The following is a 15,903-nucleotide window of genomic DNA, read 5'->3' on the forward strand; positions in this document are numbered from 1 at the left end:
GTGACCCTAAAAATTCCACCAGAGAACTCCTAAGCCTGATAAACAGCTTCGGTGAAGTAGCTGGATATAAAATTAACTCAAACAAATCAATGGCCTTTCTCTACACAAAGAATAAACAGGCTGAGAAAGAAATTAGGGAAACAACACCCTTCTCAATAGTCACAAATAATATAAAATATCTTGGCGTGACTCTAACTAAGGAAGTGAAAGATCTGTATAATAAAAACTTCAAGTCTCTGAAGAAAGAAATTATAGAAGATCTCAGAAGATGGAAAGATCTCCCATGCTCATGGATTGGCAGGATCAACATTGTAAAAATGGCTATCTTGCCAAAAGCAATCTACAGATTCAATGCAATCCCCATCAAAATTCCAACTCAATTCTTCAACGAATTAGAAAGTGCAATCTGCAAATTCATCTGGAATAACAAAAAACCTAGGATAGCAAAAACTCTTCTCAAGGATAAAAGAACCTCTGGTGGAATCACCATGCCGGACCTAAAGCTCTACTACAGAGCAATTGTGATAAAAACTGCATGGTATTGGTATAGTGACAGACAAATAGACCAATGGAATAGAATTGAAGACCCAGAAATGAACCCACACACCTACGGTCACTTGATCTTCGACAAGGGAGCTAAAAACATCCAGTGGAAGAAAGACAGCATTTTCAACAAATGGTGCTGGCACAACTGGTTGTTAACATGTAGAAGAATGCGAATCGATCCATTCCTATCTCCTTGTACTAAGGTCAAGTCTAAGTGGATCAAGGAACTTCACATAAAACCAGAGACACTGAAACTTATAGAGGAGAAAGTGGGGAAAAGCCTTGAAGATATGGGCACAGGGGAAAAATTCCTGAATAGAACAGTAATGGCTTGTGCTGTAAGATCGAGAATTGACAAGTGGGACCTCATGAAACTACAAAGCTTCTGCAAGGCTAAAGACACCATCAATAAGACAAAAAAACCACCAACAGATTGGGAAAGGATCTTCACCTATCCTAAATCAGATAAGGGACTAATATCCAATATATATAAAGAACTCAAGAAGGTGGACTCCAGAAAGTCAAATAACCCCATTAAAAAATGGGGCTCAGAACTGAACAAAGAATTCTCACCTGAGGAATACCGAATGGCAGAGAAACACCTGAAAAAATGTTCAACATCCTTAATCATCAGGGAAATGCAAATCAAAACAACCCTGAGATTCCACCTCACACCAGTCAGAATGGCTAAGATCAAAAATTCAGGTGACAGCAGATGCTGGCGAGGATGTGGAGAAAGAGGAACACTCCTCCATTGTTGGTGGGATTGCAAGCTTGTACAACCACTCTGGAAATCAGTCTGGCGGTTCCTCAGAAAATTGGACATAGTACTACCGGAGGATCCAGCAATACCTCTCCTGGGCATATATCCAGAAGATGTCCCAACCGGTAAAAAGGACACATGCTCCACTATGTTCATAGCAGCCCTATTTATAATAGCCAGAAGCTGGAAAGAACCCAGATGTCCCTCAACAGAGGAATGGATACAGAAATTATGGTACATTTACACAATGGAGTACTACTCAGCTATTAAAAAGAATGAATTTATGAAATTCCTAGCCAAATGGATGGACCTGGAGGGCATCATCTTGAGTGAAGTAACACAATCACAAAAGAACTCACACAATATGTATTCACTGATAAGTGGATATTAGCCCAAAACTTAGGATACCCAAGATATAAGATACAATTTGCTAAACGCATGAAACTCAAGAAGAATGAAGACCAAAGTGTGGACACTGTGCCCCTTCTTAGAATTGGGAACAAAACACCCAGGGAAGGAGTTACAGAGACAAAGTTCGTAGCTGTGATGAAAGGATGGACCATTTAGAGACTGCCGTATCCAGGGATCCATCCCATAATCAGCTTCTAAACGCTGACACCATTGCATACACTAGCAAGATTTTGCTGAAAGGACCCAAATATAGCTGTCTCTTGTGAGACGATGCCGGGGCCTAGCAAACACAGGAGTGGATGTTCACAGTCAGCTATTGGATGTATCACAGGGCTCCCAATGGAGAAGCTAGAGAAAGTACCCAAGGAGCTAAAGGGATCTGCAACCCTATTGTTGGAACAACATGATGTACTAACCAGAACCCCGGAGCTCTTGTCTCTAGCTGCATATGTATCGAAAGATGGCCTAGTCGGCCATCAATGGAAAGAGAGGCCCATTGGACTTGCAAACTTTATATGCCCCAATATAGGGGAATGCCAGGGCCAAAAGAATGGGAATGGGTGGGTAGGGAAGTGGGGGGCGCTATGGGGGACTTTTGGGATAGCATTGGAAATGTAATTGAGGAAAATATGTAATAAAAATATTAAAAAAAAAAAAAAAAAAAAAAGAAGGTAATTAGGTGTAAGATCTGTTTCCAGCCAAGTGAAGACGGTCACTGTGTAGTAATGTGACTCTTCTGTTTGTTCATTTAAAACATTTATTTTCAATGTTTTTAGACGGTCTGACAATGCTGTAGGCTGGTCTAGCTTGTACTTTGCTCCATAGCCCAGGCTGACTTGTAACAAGCAATCCTCATTGTTCAGCCTCCTGAGCCCTAGAATCATGGGCACCATTCACTATCCCTCATTTGAAAACGTCCTTATCACTGGATAGGTGGGGAAAATTCTCCTGGTTAGAAATGAACAAGGCACAATTATTCTTTTGTGACACTTATAAAAAAAGACAATTATTTATTTGGAAGAAGGAAGTGCAATGGAACAATAGTGGGAATTGAAGCTAGAAGATGCCCATCCCCTAATTCCAAATCAGAATGTGGGCTCTATGATGCACTCCAACTCAACTGTGAGACCTGTTCTAGACTCCCTCTAGGTTGGGATATGAATTGCATTGAATAGTGGTGACATTTCATATATCTTTTTTCCTATGATGACATTTAATTTAGAGTTATTGTCTATTTATTTTGGGGGGAGACTTTTGCTTATGACTAGTTTCTAACAGCTAATGTGAAGCTGTGTCCAAATCGCAGTCTGGAAATCACCTAAGCCAGGTGCTTTTGTGATGTCTCACTGATGCCACCTCTCTTGGTGTGTTTAAATTTGAATCCCAGTTTTGAAAATGCTTGTACAAATCACAGTTGTTTAACATATTTGAATAAACATCTTCACCCTGTATCTCTGCCCACCAGGCCAAGAAGTGATGGATCAGTGACTTCAGAAAGGTGAGTTTTGGTTTGTCAAAGTTGAAGATAAGACAACACCTAATAGCTAATAAGAAATGGGTGGGGGATGGGGAAGCAGCTCAATTCTTAAAAGTCAGGGACAAAAGGTTAATAGGGTAGCTTTGGTAATATAGATCTGCAGAAGGTTGCCAAGCAGGATAGCATCAGGGAATATACACATGGCATGGTGCACTGAATGGAGCTTAAGATATACTCCCTAGCAAATATCATATAGAAGGGCATGACAAGAACGATTCACGGTCACATGACATTCTGGTTTTATGGCACTTGGCACTAATTGTAGAGATCACCAAACATAAATCACTGTACTATACATTTACGTTTTCCAACATCAAGAGAAAAATGTTTGCCCACTCAGTTTCTGCCAAGTAAGAATTAAAAGAGGGTCAGGAGGTTTATGACTAGTTTGAACATTTCTAGAAGGTGAAAACAAGCAGCAACATTATATTTCTACCAAGATAAGATTCTTTCTATCCAATCCATGGTGCAATGGTGTCTTCAGGTAATCTTCAAGAGTGTCACTTAGCTACTTTTCACGATGTCAGCTGGGTGAGCTTCGTGGTCTTCCAGGGTGGAGGGATAAGTATAAGTGTCAATTCATTGTGTGTCTCAGGTCAAGGAATAGTTCAATGGTATAGTTCTCCATTAGGATGAATACAAACAAACAAATACACAGAGTACCTGATTACTGCGTGGAAAGCTTAAGCTTTGGTGAAATAGAGAAAAGGGTTTAATGGGAAAAGAATGCACGTTGTAGTTTTCTTCTTTCCCAACTAGTTTTGTCAAGTGCGGTCTACTGAAGGATGTAGCCCACACTTTCTATTCACGAATCAGAGACCTCTACAATTTCTGTGCTGGTATCCACTAAGTAATTCATTTTCGGAACCCCAAACTCATGTGTTTAAACGGTTTCATGGTGTCATTTACATACAGGAACTAGCTAATAAAAAAAAAACCAACCCACCAATCCAATTATATCAGAAACCCCGCATTTAGCATGTGGCACGCATAGAAAAACATTCAATAAAAGGTTGGGGCTGGTGATGAGTCAGTGCCCAGAAGTTCCACATTAAGTCACAATTGGCTTTGTGCTGGAGAGCTGGAGAGCACGTATCATTTGGTGTAATCAGGTACAGAGGAGAACAAGTTTCTTGTAATAACAACACAGCACCTGATCATCACCCAGCTGTGACTGAAGGGGACTTCTGTAATCCCAGACTAGAAGTGTAGCCTTGTCCTGATGTCCAACCATGAGAAAATATCCACAGCAGATTTGATGGAGAACCTCAGGGAAGAGCTGACCTGTTTCATCTGCTTGGATTATTTCAGCAGTCCAGTGACCACTGAGTGTGGGCACAGCTTTTGTCTGATGTGCCTCCTCAAGAGTTGGGAAGAGCACAACACACCTTTATCTTGTCCTGAATGCTGGAGGACTTTGGGAGCCCCGCATTTTCAAGCCAACGAGCGGCTGGGGAGACTGGCTAATATTGGCAGACAGCTGAGATCCCAGGTGCTGCAGAGCGAGGATGAGCAGAGCATCTGTGGGAGAATGCCAGGGCCCAGTTGGGTGTTCTCTGACGATGAGCAGAGTGTCATTAATGTCTCACCTCCTGGTCAAGGGACAAACAAGGCGTGTTTCTCAAGTGAGGCTGAGGAGCAGCACAAAGTAAGTTGGGATGCTCGATGGCAACCCAGAACCCAGAACTGGTCCTAGCCACTAACTCTCATCCAGGTCTCTGTCAGTAACAGCCATGGGCACGTATCTTCATGTAGCATGGTTCTTGCTTTCACTCTCTCTTTGAGAGCCTCAGTCATTTTCCAATGGCTAGTTTTCTTGATCTTGCTACCACTGCATACCCTGCTTATTTGCCAAGGGGTTCATTTCTATTGCAGGAAAAACTCCAGGATATCATAAATATTTTACGGAAAAAGAAGAAGGAAGTTCAGGCCATCCTGAACCATGAGAAGGAACGAGTGATGTTGTGTAAGGTCAGTGTCTGTCTAGTGTTTGATCTTGTGTGTGAGATACCTGCTGACATGTCAGGGGGAAAGGACCATTTTTTTAAAATTATTTATTCTATATATATGAGTGCATTGTCACTGCCTTTAGACCCACCAGAAGAGGGCATCAGATCCTATTACAGATGATTGTGAGCTACCATGTGGTTGCTGGGAATTGAACTCAGGACCTCTGGAAGAGTAGTCAGTGCTCTTAACCACTGAACCATCTCTTCTGGAAAGGACCATTTTTGACTCTTGGTCATAGGCAGTACCCTGCTGTTTGGCTGACTGCCACTGTGTGCTCACTGAGAAGTATCACAGTTCAGCTCGGGTTAACTCACCCCAGTTTTAACTTGTTTATCTTTCTTGACTAGTCTTTTATGATGGATCTAATTAATGTTATTTAAAACACAAGCAATGTATTTTCAAGATAGGATGGAAACTAGTTTTAAAAATGAGTCTCTCAGATGCTCAGGGTAAAAATTGCATGCCAATTAAAAGGAAATAAAGAACACAGGACAATGGCACATAGTAGATTGGATTATACTGCAACAAATGCCTGAGGTTTATCACGGATTTGGACTTGAATTACCTAGCAGTTAAAGCAAAGAACGAAACGTTTCCTATGGCACAGGCAGTATAGGTATTAGGGCTGGGGAATTTGCTCAGTGGGTAATAGCATTTGCCATGCAAGCCTCATGACCTGAGTGTGGGTATTCAGAACCCACATAAAAGCCAAAAGGACAAGCATTTATAGCCCCCTCATGATCCCTACCAGGAGATGGCAGACAGACATCCAACAAACCCCAGAAGCTCAATGGCAGGCTCACCTGATGTACACAGCGGTGACACCTTGTTTCAAACCAAGTCAAAGATGAAGATTGATTACACGGGAGGCCGTCCTATGGTCTGCACAGATGTATTATGTAAACACACACACAGTCTCACACACACACACACACACACACACACACACACACACACACACATCCATACATGCTAGTGCATTCAATGTGAATATTTGAGTCTCCCAATAAATGAAGAAAATGAGGAATTTTGCTTTAGACAGCCTTTCCCTATGTAGCCCAGGTTAGCCTTTTTTTTTGTTGTTGTTTTTGTCTGCCTTAACCATCCAATTCCTAGGATTTCAAATGTGGTGGTAGATCAAATGATGATTCATTGCACACTTTGAATTCTTGTTTTATTTGTTTTGTAAGACAGAGTCTTGCTCTATGGTCCTGGCTATCTGGGAACTGATCATGGAGATGAACAATCTGACCTCAAGTTTACATCTAATCCTCCTACCTCCACTTTTGCCTTCTGAGTTCTAGTTGTACATACATGTGCCACCAGGCTGGCTCATATCTCGAATTAAGTGCAACATCTTGTGATGTATTTCTAATATGTAACTTGATGCCAAGTTTGTTTTTAAAACCAATATTTGTCTAATAACGTACACATTCATGTTTCATAATTTTTTCCTTTTAAATTGTATTTCATTTTTCTACTTTCCTACTATTAACTTTAATTTTGTTTTCATTGTTTTCCTCTTAGATTTCAGTTTATTTCCAATTAGTGCTGATTACTCTGCATCACGCTTTTTGACTTCTTTTGTTTCGTTCAGTAGGAGTGACAGTTCTTAGATTAGAAAATCTGATTTTGTTGACTGTTGGGTACATATGCGCCTCTCAAAACTTTGTCCTCGTCACCCATCATATCAATATAAATTATACATTATAGGACTGTTTCTGTTGCTAACACGTGTGTGCATGTGTGTGTGTGTGTGCTTGTGAATTTCTCTGCACATGTGATAGCAGGAGGAGACCAAGACTTGTAAGCAGGTTGTTGTGTCTGAATACATGAAGATGCACCAGTTCCTGAAGGAAGAGGAACAGCTCCAGCTCCAGCTCCTGGAGAAGGAGGAGAAGGCGAACATGAAGAAGCTGAGGGAAAACGAGATCCAGCTGACCCAGCAAATCCGCCGCCTCAGTAAAATGATTGAGCGGATTGAATCTACCTGTCAGAACTTAACGTTAGAATCTTTTGAGGTGAGGCAAAATTCATGAGGACACTGGGGAAAAATTAATGCAAAAAAAAAAAAAGAAAATGCACAGTGGCTTTTAGTATTTCAAACTATAGGAACTACATTTTTCTATAATCATCTGAAAAATTAAATTCTGCCTAAACGTCATTTCCCTAAGGTATCTATCTGGGTATCAAAAATTCTTGAAAAGGAGGAGAAATCAAACAAGGTGAAAAGGAAACAAAAAACATTTCACAAACAAGCCCAGGGACGACTAGTTTCTTCTGGATCTGCTTCTGCACACACAGCCTTGTCTAGAAACTCACGATTTATTTGTAAGCCAGTGGGCATGGTGAATTTAATCTTTTCAAAGATCTGATGAGGGTTAAGTCCTAGTGTCATGTAGCCTACAGGTGATCATCACTTACAAAAGGGACCTAGGATAGCAAATATTTAATAATCAGATTGATGGCCGTTAAGGAGACCTGATTGCCCTGCAGCTAAAAGGTGGCAGGATCCATGCATTCTCTGTGCCAGGACCTCTGTTCAATCTTTGCCTACTACCTCCCTAGGCTACTGCACTCATTAACATCGTCTCAGTTATAAGCCACAGAGCCAACTTCCGCTTCAGGTCCCATTCATGATTAGACTCTATAAGGAGTGCTATCTAATTTTGTGTCTTCTAAATGACTAAAGAACATCATAAAACATGACATGGGCTTTGTCTCAGCTCTCGCTCAGGCATTTTTCTTTGCTCATCTCTGGTTCCTTGGCACATGAGGTTAATATTTGGCCTCAAGAATTAGATATTCAAATTTTAAAGGAAGGAGGGCTTAGGAGTCCCCAGTCATCTCTGAGCATGTCTAGGCAGTTAGTGGTTGCTGTGTGTGTGTGTGTGTGTGTGTGTGTGTGTGTGATATTATTTTTTATTGATGTAGTCACTGGTAAGCTGCCCATTCTCTGTACATAACCCCTTACCCACCCCCATAAATAACCCTAATTAAACTCTTTATGTCATGAAACAAATAAGGTCATGTGATTAGAATTGTGGATGTGTTGGGAATAGGAAAGGGATAAATAAGAGTGGAAAGAAGACAAGATCAAAATTATGTGCATATATGGATACACAAAAATATATTATTTACATATTGGAATGCATCAAAATACATACACATATGAAATTGTCAGGATGAAATCCATTATTATACATAATGAATATATGCTAAAACACATTTTAAAGAAAGGACATTTTAAGTGCTAGCAAGCTATCACTTAGTGGGTAAAGGTGATTGCTGTCAAGGCTGACCATGTGACTTCAATCCTTGGCTAGGATTCACATGGTCTGAGAGATCAGCCTCCCTTTAATTTTCCCTCTCACCTCCATATTTGTGTTGTGACAAAGTGCATTCCCTACTCCCTACAAATAAGATTTGTTTTTGTTTTTGTTTTAATTAAAGCTTAGATGTGAAGAAAGAGAACAAACAACTCTCTGGTCAGAGTGAGAAACATCTCATGTTCATTAAAAACCATCCTTAGAAAAAGCTGAGGCTTTACTCTCCTATCCTATCTGTTACCTCCTCTCAAGATGTGCTAGAATCATGGAAGTAGAGTCTAAGTAACTAAGTACGAGATTGGGATGAGGATCGATTTACGATTCGCTAGTGATGGAGATGAGTGCAGAGTAACCTTCTTTTCTTTATATCCCTAGGAAGTCAAAGGAGCCATGGATCGGTAGGTGTCTATTAGTCTATGGAGATCTGGTGCTGATGAAATACTGAAGGTGTGGGGAAGAGTATGTGGATATTGTTGCAAAGAGATGCTATGGACCGACAGGTTGGGTGTTATGTGTCACAGAGAGAATGAGGCTCTGTTTTCTCTTGGAAGGTATGAGTCCCTGTTGTTTCAGTCTCCAGAGACCACCATCACGGAACTGAGCCTGTGTCACATCACTGGGATGAGGGAGATGCTGCGAAAATTCAGCAGTAAGTCCGTCTTCTTGTCATATCTCCAGGGATTTCCATAGTTAAGCTCAGCACATGTTATGGGTACCCCTGAGTTCTTGGGCAGCTTCTTCTAGCATAAAAGATTCTTCTGACAGGAGGCTCTCAGTTATAGTATTTAGAGTCAGTGCTAAGACACCAAGTTGTAAACACTGCCTATGCTTGAGCCAAGACACAAGAAGCCTTGTTGGATGTTCTGTCAGGCTCTGCTTGTTGTCAAAGGGTTCTGTGATATGTATACACCATACCCAGCACATGCAATATCCCTCTTACATTCTTTTGTTTTAATCCCTGTGTGTGGTCAGGCAGTGGGAGTGATTGTGGTACGGGTGTGTATATGTGTGTGAGAGTAGGAGTTTGTGCCAGTCAATGGGTATAGAGGTCAGAGGACAACCTTGGGTGTTAAGTCTTTGACTCTACTTTGTTTGAGGCAGGCCTCTCTATTTGTCATGCCCAGATTCTTTGGGAACATTTGAGTGGCAACTGAATTGGATCGTACCTCTGAGATGGGAAACATCTTTGTTCAAAGATGGGAGTATGTATAGCCTGATACCATTATTCAAAGATGATGGTATATATAGATTGATGTAAGTTGGGGCGGAGGGGTCCTGACGTTGCCAGGTGCATTGTTTGGAGATGGGTGTGTGCACACTCTACATGCAGATAAAGGATCTAGAATGTCTAGTACATTATTGTATGCTTATCTACCTCAATGCGGGCAAATTATCTCACAGCCAGTGAAAGTTTGAGGTAGGGATGAAGACCTAGTAGTTCACATGAGCTGCATGACAGAGCTGTATGACATTGTCACCGGGATGCTAACTCACACAAGGCTGCATTTGACCATGGCATAGTGGAAAACCATGAATTAAAAATTTACTATCATAATTCTCAATGATTTTGTAATGTTAGTAAAATTAATCTGTATGATTTTAAATTTTCTTTTAAACTCAGTTTTGTTTAGTTAATTGTTTTGTATTTGTTCAACAAGGTCTCATGTAGCCAGGCTGGCCTAGAACTCCCTATGTAGTTAAGGTTGATCTTGACCCTCTTGCCTCCACTTTCAAAGTGCTATGCTTGTAAGTTTGTGTGACCACACCAGGTTTACTTCTCTCTCTCTCTCTCTCTCTCTCTCTCTCTCTCTCTCTCTCTCTCTCTCTCTCTCTCTCTCTCTCTCTCTCTCTTTCTCTCTCCATTTATTTATTTTTAAGTGTTAGGGATAGAACCCAGGGCTTTGGGCAAGTTAGCCAGGCCTTCCACCAACACTTTGATACCTCTGACCCATTTTTCAAGTTTTTATTTATTATTTTTAAAGATTTACTATTAGCAATGAGTATATGTGTATGAATGTACATGAATTTGGGTGCTCAAGGAGGCCAGAGGTGTCAGGTCCCCTGGAGATGGTATTCTAGAATGTTGTGTGTCATCAGACATGAGTGCTGGGACTCTAACTCTGGTCCTTGTGAGAAGCATCATATACTTCTAACTATGGAGCCTTCTCTCTAGCACTTGTCATTTATTTATTCCCTATGTATTGTTGCATGCAATATGAGAATATTATAATTGCAACAATGATTAAATACATTAATGCATAGGAAATAATTTGCACTTAGAAGGAGGGTAACAAATTACCCATTTGTCTTCTATCTGAACTGCAGAAATCCTGCCATGTCTAACAGCAAGGGTGTCCTGTGTAAAGAGATAAACTGGGATTCTAAAACTGTCTAGAACACAACTTTTATTATAGTCAGTTTCCTCTCATCCTCACAGATGTGCCTGACCTCTCTTCACATGACTCTACTCTGCCTCTTCTTGTAGCTTTACTGTCTGTTCCATGGGCAGTGAAAAACAAGCTTGGAGATTCTGTTCTGTGTTCTGTTTGTTTATTTTGAGATTGGGTCTCATGACATAGCCCAAGCTAGCCTTAAACTCATGTTAATCCACTTGCCTAAGATTCCTAAGTATTGGAGTTAATGACATTAGGCATCAAGCCCAGTTAGAGGTGGACTTTTTCTTTTCTAAAGGAGTCCATTTTACCAAATGCACTGAAATTAAATTGAAAACTTTTTGTTTGTAGAAAAAAAAAAAGAATAGAAATAGATACTGTACAATAGAATTCTATAGTATAAACCAAGCTGGTCTCAAATTTACTATATAGAGTTTGGCCACAAACTTGGTTTTGAAACCAGATATTGCTGTGTAGTCCAGGCTGTTCTTCCATTCATTATGTAGCCCAGACTGGCTTTTAACTCATATCCTATTACTTTATGGCTGGGGTTGTTTGCCTGCCTAATGCCTAAGTTAAAAAATAGGCCTAGCAAAGAATGTTGAACATTTCTTTAGGTGCTTCTCAGGCATTCAATATTCCTCAGTGGAGAATTCTTTGTTTAGCTCTGTACCCCATTTTTCAATAGGGCTACTTGGTTCTTTGGAGTCTAACTTCTTGAGTTCTTTGTGTATATTGGATAATAACCCTCTATTGGATGTAAGGTTGGCAAAGATCTTTCCCCAATTTGTTGGTTTTGTCCTATTGACACTGTCCTTTGCCTTACAGAAGCTTTGCAATTTTATGAGGTCCCATTTGTCAATTCTTGATCTTAGAACATAAGCTATTGGTGTTCTGTTCAGGAAATTTTCCCCTGTGCCCATGTTCTTGAGGCTCTTCCCCAATTTCTCTTCTATTAGTTTTAGTGTATCAGGTTTTATGTGGAGGTCCTGGATCCACATGAATTTGAGCTTTATATAAGGAGCTAAGAATGGGTCTATTTGCATTCTACATGTTAACTGGCAGTTGAACCAGCACCATTTGTTGAAAATGCTGTCTTTTTTTCCACTGGATGGTTTTAGCTCTTTTGTCAAAGATCAAGTGACCATAGGTGTGTAGGTTCATTTCTGGGTCTTCAATTCAATTCCATTGATCTACCTGCCTGTCACTGCACAAATACCATGCTGTTTTTTTATCACTATTGCTCTATAGTACAGCTTGAGGTCAGGGATGGTGATTCGTTGAAAATAGTTTTTGCTATCCTAGGTTTTTTGTTATTCCAGATGGATTTGAAAATTGCTCTTTCTAACTCTATGAAGAATTAAGTTGGAATTTTGTATTGAATCTGTAGATTACTTTTGGCAAGATGGCCATTTTTACTATATTAATCCTGCCTATCCATGACCATGGGAGATCTTTCCATCTTCTGAGATCTTCTTTGATTTCTTTCTTCAGAGACTTGAAGTTCTTGTCATACAGATCTTTCACTTGTTTGGTTAGAGTCATAGGAAGATAATTTATATTGTTTGTGACTATTGTGAAGGATGTTTCCCTAATTTCTTTCTCAGCCTGTTTATCCTTTGAGGGGGAACAAAATACCTATGGGAGGAGATACAGAGACAAAGTGTGAAGGAAAGACCATTCAGAGACTGCCCCACCTTGAGATCCATCCCACATACAATCATCAAACCCAGATACTATTGTAGATGCCAACAAGTGCTTGCTGACAGGAGCCTGATATAGCTGTCTCCTGAAAGGCTCTGCCAGTGCCTGATAAATATAGAGGTAGATGATCACAGCCAACCATTGGACTGAGCACAAGGTCCCCAATGAAGGAGCTAGAGAAAGGACTGAAGGAGCTGAAGGAGCTTGCAGTCCCATAGGAGGAACAACAATATGAACCATCCAGTACCCCTAGAACTCCCAGGGACAAAACCACCAACCAAAGAGTACATATGGAGTGATCCATGGCTCCAGCCAAATATGTAGCAGAGGATGGCCTTGTTGGATATCAATGGGAGGAGAGGCCCTTGGTCCTGAGAAGGCTCTATGCCCCAGTGTAGGGGAATGCCAGGACAGGGAAGCAGGAGTGGGTGGTTTGCTGAGCAGTGGAAGGGGGAATGGGATATGGGGTTTTTGGAAGGGGAACCCAAGAAGGGGATAACATTTGAAATATAAATAAAGATAACATCTAGTTTAAAAAAAAAGGAAAAAGTAGACCTAGCTGGGCTTGGTAGTATGTCTAAATCTCAGCACGGAAGAAGCTAAGGTTAGAGAGAACTGCCAAGTTTAAGGCCCAGCCTGGGCTACTTGGTTAGAATCCTGTCTCAAAAAAAGACCCAAATAAATAATAATAGGACTATCTATTAAGAATTTAGGTTAAAATTAATATATTTGGGAGGTTACCAAGGATGTCAAAAGATTTGTTCTCTTCTTGCAGCAGATGTAACTCTAGATCCAGCCACAGCCAATGCTTACCTGCTTTTGTCCGAAGATCTGAAAAGTGTTCGGTACGGAGGGACCAGACAGCAATTACCTGACAACCCAGAGCGATTTGATCAGTCTGCAACTGTGTTGGGAGCCCAGATCTTCACCTGTGGGAGACACTACTGGGAGGTGGAAGTGGGAAAGAAGACGGAGTGGGAAGTGGGGATCTGCAAGGACTCTGTGAACAGAAAGGGGAATCTCCCCAAACCGCCCGGGGACCTCTTCTCACTCATAGGCTTAAAAATTGGCGACGATTACAGTCTCTGGGTTTCATCTCCCCTGAAAGGGCAACATGTCCGAGAACCCGTTCATAAAGTTGGTGTGTTCTTGGACTATGACTCTGGACACATAGCCTTCTACAATGCGACAGATGAGTCCCTCATCTATAGCTTCCCCCCGACCCCTTTCCATGAAGCTCTCAGACCTATCTTTTCCCCTTGTCTTCCGAATGAGGGGACTAATACAGACCCTCTTATCATCTGCCACATCTGAGGGATATGCCCTGAGCCTTGAGCAAAGACAAGGTGGTTACTGCATTCAAAGACATCACACATCAGATTACCCAGAACAACAACAACAAAAAAATCCTCCCTCTCCCCAAAGACTTTCCACAAACCCAGTTCTGCAATGAAGAGCTTATTAAAAATCTATTCAACACCAAAAATAGAAAGATGATACCCTGCCTTTAACCCAGTTGATTATCTGAGCTATGCTGTGTGTGCTGGCGACTTAACAGTGTTGTCACTGTCCGTTTTTACCTGTCAACCTGTCATAGGCCAGTTTTATAAATATATGGCATTTTTTTTTCAGTCTGTTTATTTGCTTTCTGAGCGCTGTGCAGTTTGGGTTCTTACCTAATATGTATAGCCTTGCCTGTGTGGCTGCCTTGTAAATGAATTCCTCCGTCAGCTGAGCCCTAAGCCTCCTCTGGAAAGCTACTTTTCCACGAGGCCTGACATACTCATCCTCGGGAAAGCTTACATGTGCAGGATGCTGTTAATATTTGTCATCATCAAGACTATTCATGTTAGGGTCTTTAAGAGCCTAGAATGTTCTATAGTTTATTGCAGCTAAAGGTCTGGTCAGGAAATATATCAAGGCAATGGGTGCTGAGTGGTTTGGGTTTTAGCTGAGATTGCTGGCTATACATCTGACACTTCCTAAGAACAGAAGTCCTTTAGTCCCTGGAAGGTAGGTATTAGCCTTTCCTACCTCAGAGGAGGATAGGTGTGCTGTCCAGGTGGTACTCCTTTGGGTGAATCTCACATCACCTGCTAGGGGAGTTAGGTCTGCAGAGATTTGTCCTGTTTTTGCAGTCTTGACCTTTTGAGCCTTTTTCTGTCCCCATTTTTTAAAAAAAAAATAAAAATCTACCTTATCTTGAAGAATGTTACCAATCCTAGTGTCGTAGAAAAGACCAGCCAATTGATAGGGCTTGGCCACCATACAGCTCCCTAATTATAGGTTTCTAAGGGGGAATTGTCATTGGCTGTATCTAAAGTGGATTGAAGGGAGTGGTGTGTGTGTGTGTGTGTGTGTGTGTGTGTGTGTGTGTGTGGTATGGTGGTGCATACCTATAAACACAAAATTTGTAGGGTGGATGGAGGCAAAGGATCAGGAATTCAGAGTCAGTTTTGATTATGCAGTGAGCTTGAGGCCAGCCTGGGCTTCATGAGACCTTGCTTCAGAAACAAAGCTAACGCTTTACTCAGCACGCAAAGCCCACATGATGTCAGCAACTGGGCTTTGTGCTAGAGTTCCTGCTCATTCACTGACCTAGGTCTACTGTCTCTCTTACCCTGACACATTTCAACGTTGTGCCCCTGAAAGGCAGGGAACAGGTATGAGCCAGGATTCAGATGCCAGACAACCCTCTCAGCTCTGCGTTTACATTTGCCTTTCCATGCTGTAGCCACAGAGGATAATCAATAACTTGCACACATTTTTGTTTGTTTCTCATTTACTATTATACTAAATAAATTTTATTTTAAGTATTTATTATTATTATTATTATTACTATTATTATTATTATTATTTGTGATATGGTTTCTCTGTGTAGCCCTGGCTGCTCTGGAGTTCACTCTGTAGGCCAGGCTGGCCTCGAACACAGAGAGATGTTTGCCCCTGCCTCCTGAGTGGCTGGGATTGAAGTCACGTGACAACAAGCCCACTTCCAATTTATGCTATCACCCTCTTACTGAGGAGCATGGAGTGTGTTTTCTATTTGTAGATATAGCAAATGTACCTAAGTCTTTGAGTGTAAGGGTCGCTCAGCTGTGTCTCCTGCAGGCAGGACAGTGTCTAGTAGATCCCGTGACCCCCTGTTTGTAGCTGTATACTTGTACAGATACTTCACGAAGGCTTAAGTAGCCCAAGAGTTTCACTCAC

At 41.2% G+C, this 15,903-nt stretch overlaps 1 protein-coding gene across 3 annotated transcripts; it reads left to right on the plus strand.

The window, feature by feature from the left end:
* Positions 1–3,165: 3,165 nt before the first annotated feature.
* Positions 3,166–14,227, plus strand: Triml1 (tripartite motif family like 1). Of its 3 annotated transcripts, none has more exons than XM_085844317.1 (6): positions 3,166–3,218; positions 5,133–5,228; positions 7,058–7,288; positions 8,972–8,994; positions 9,148–9,245; positions 13,469–14,227. In XM_085844317.1, the coding sequence occupies exons 2-6, from the start codon at positions 5,217–5,219 to the stop codon at positions 14,005–14,007; spliced, it is 903 nt and encodes a 300-aa protein (XP_085700443.1). In that variant the 5' UTR covers positions 3,166–3,218; positions 5,133–5,216; the 3' UTR covers positions 14,008–14,227. The 3 variants fall into 3 exon arrangements, with proteins under 3 accessions (XP_085700443.1, XP_021026170.1, XP_085700442.1); XM_021170511.2 differs by lacking the exon at positions 3,166–3,218 and adding an exon at positions 4,408–4,905; XM_085844316.1 differs by lacking the exon at positions 3,166–3,218 and adding an exon at positions 4,408–4,905 and having other exon boundaries at positions 13,472–14,227.
* The last annotated feature ends 1,676 nt before the right edge of the window (positions 14,228–15,903 follow it).

Source organism: Mus caroli, unplaced genomic scaffold (genome assembly GCF_978045245.1).
Source record: "Mus caroli unplaced genomic scaffold, Mus_caroli_1 scaffold_10, whole genome shotgun sequence".
Taxonomy (NCBI): Eukaryota; Metazoa; Chordata; class Mammalia; order Rodentia; family Muridae; genus Mus; species Mus caroli.

Excerpts from the sequence above, each read along its gene's own strand:
- Triml1 (XM_021170511.2), top strand. The coding sequence starts at position 4,480 with ATGTCCAACCATGAGAAAATATCCACAGCAGATTTGATGGAGAACCTC. Across the intron at positions 4,906-5,132 it reads AGGCTGAGGAGCAGCACAAA|GAAAAACTCCAGGATATCAT; the intron begins GTAAGTTGGGAT and ends TTTCTATTGCAG. Across the intron at positions 8,995-9,147 it reads GTCAAAGGAGCCATGGATCG|GTATGAGTCCCTGTTGTTTC; the intron begins GTAGGTGTCTAT and ends TTCTCTTGGAAG.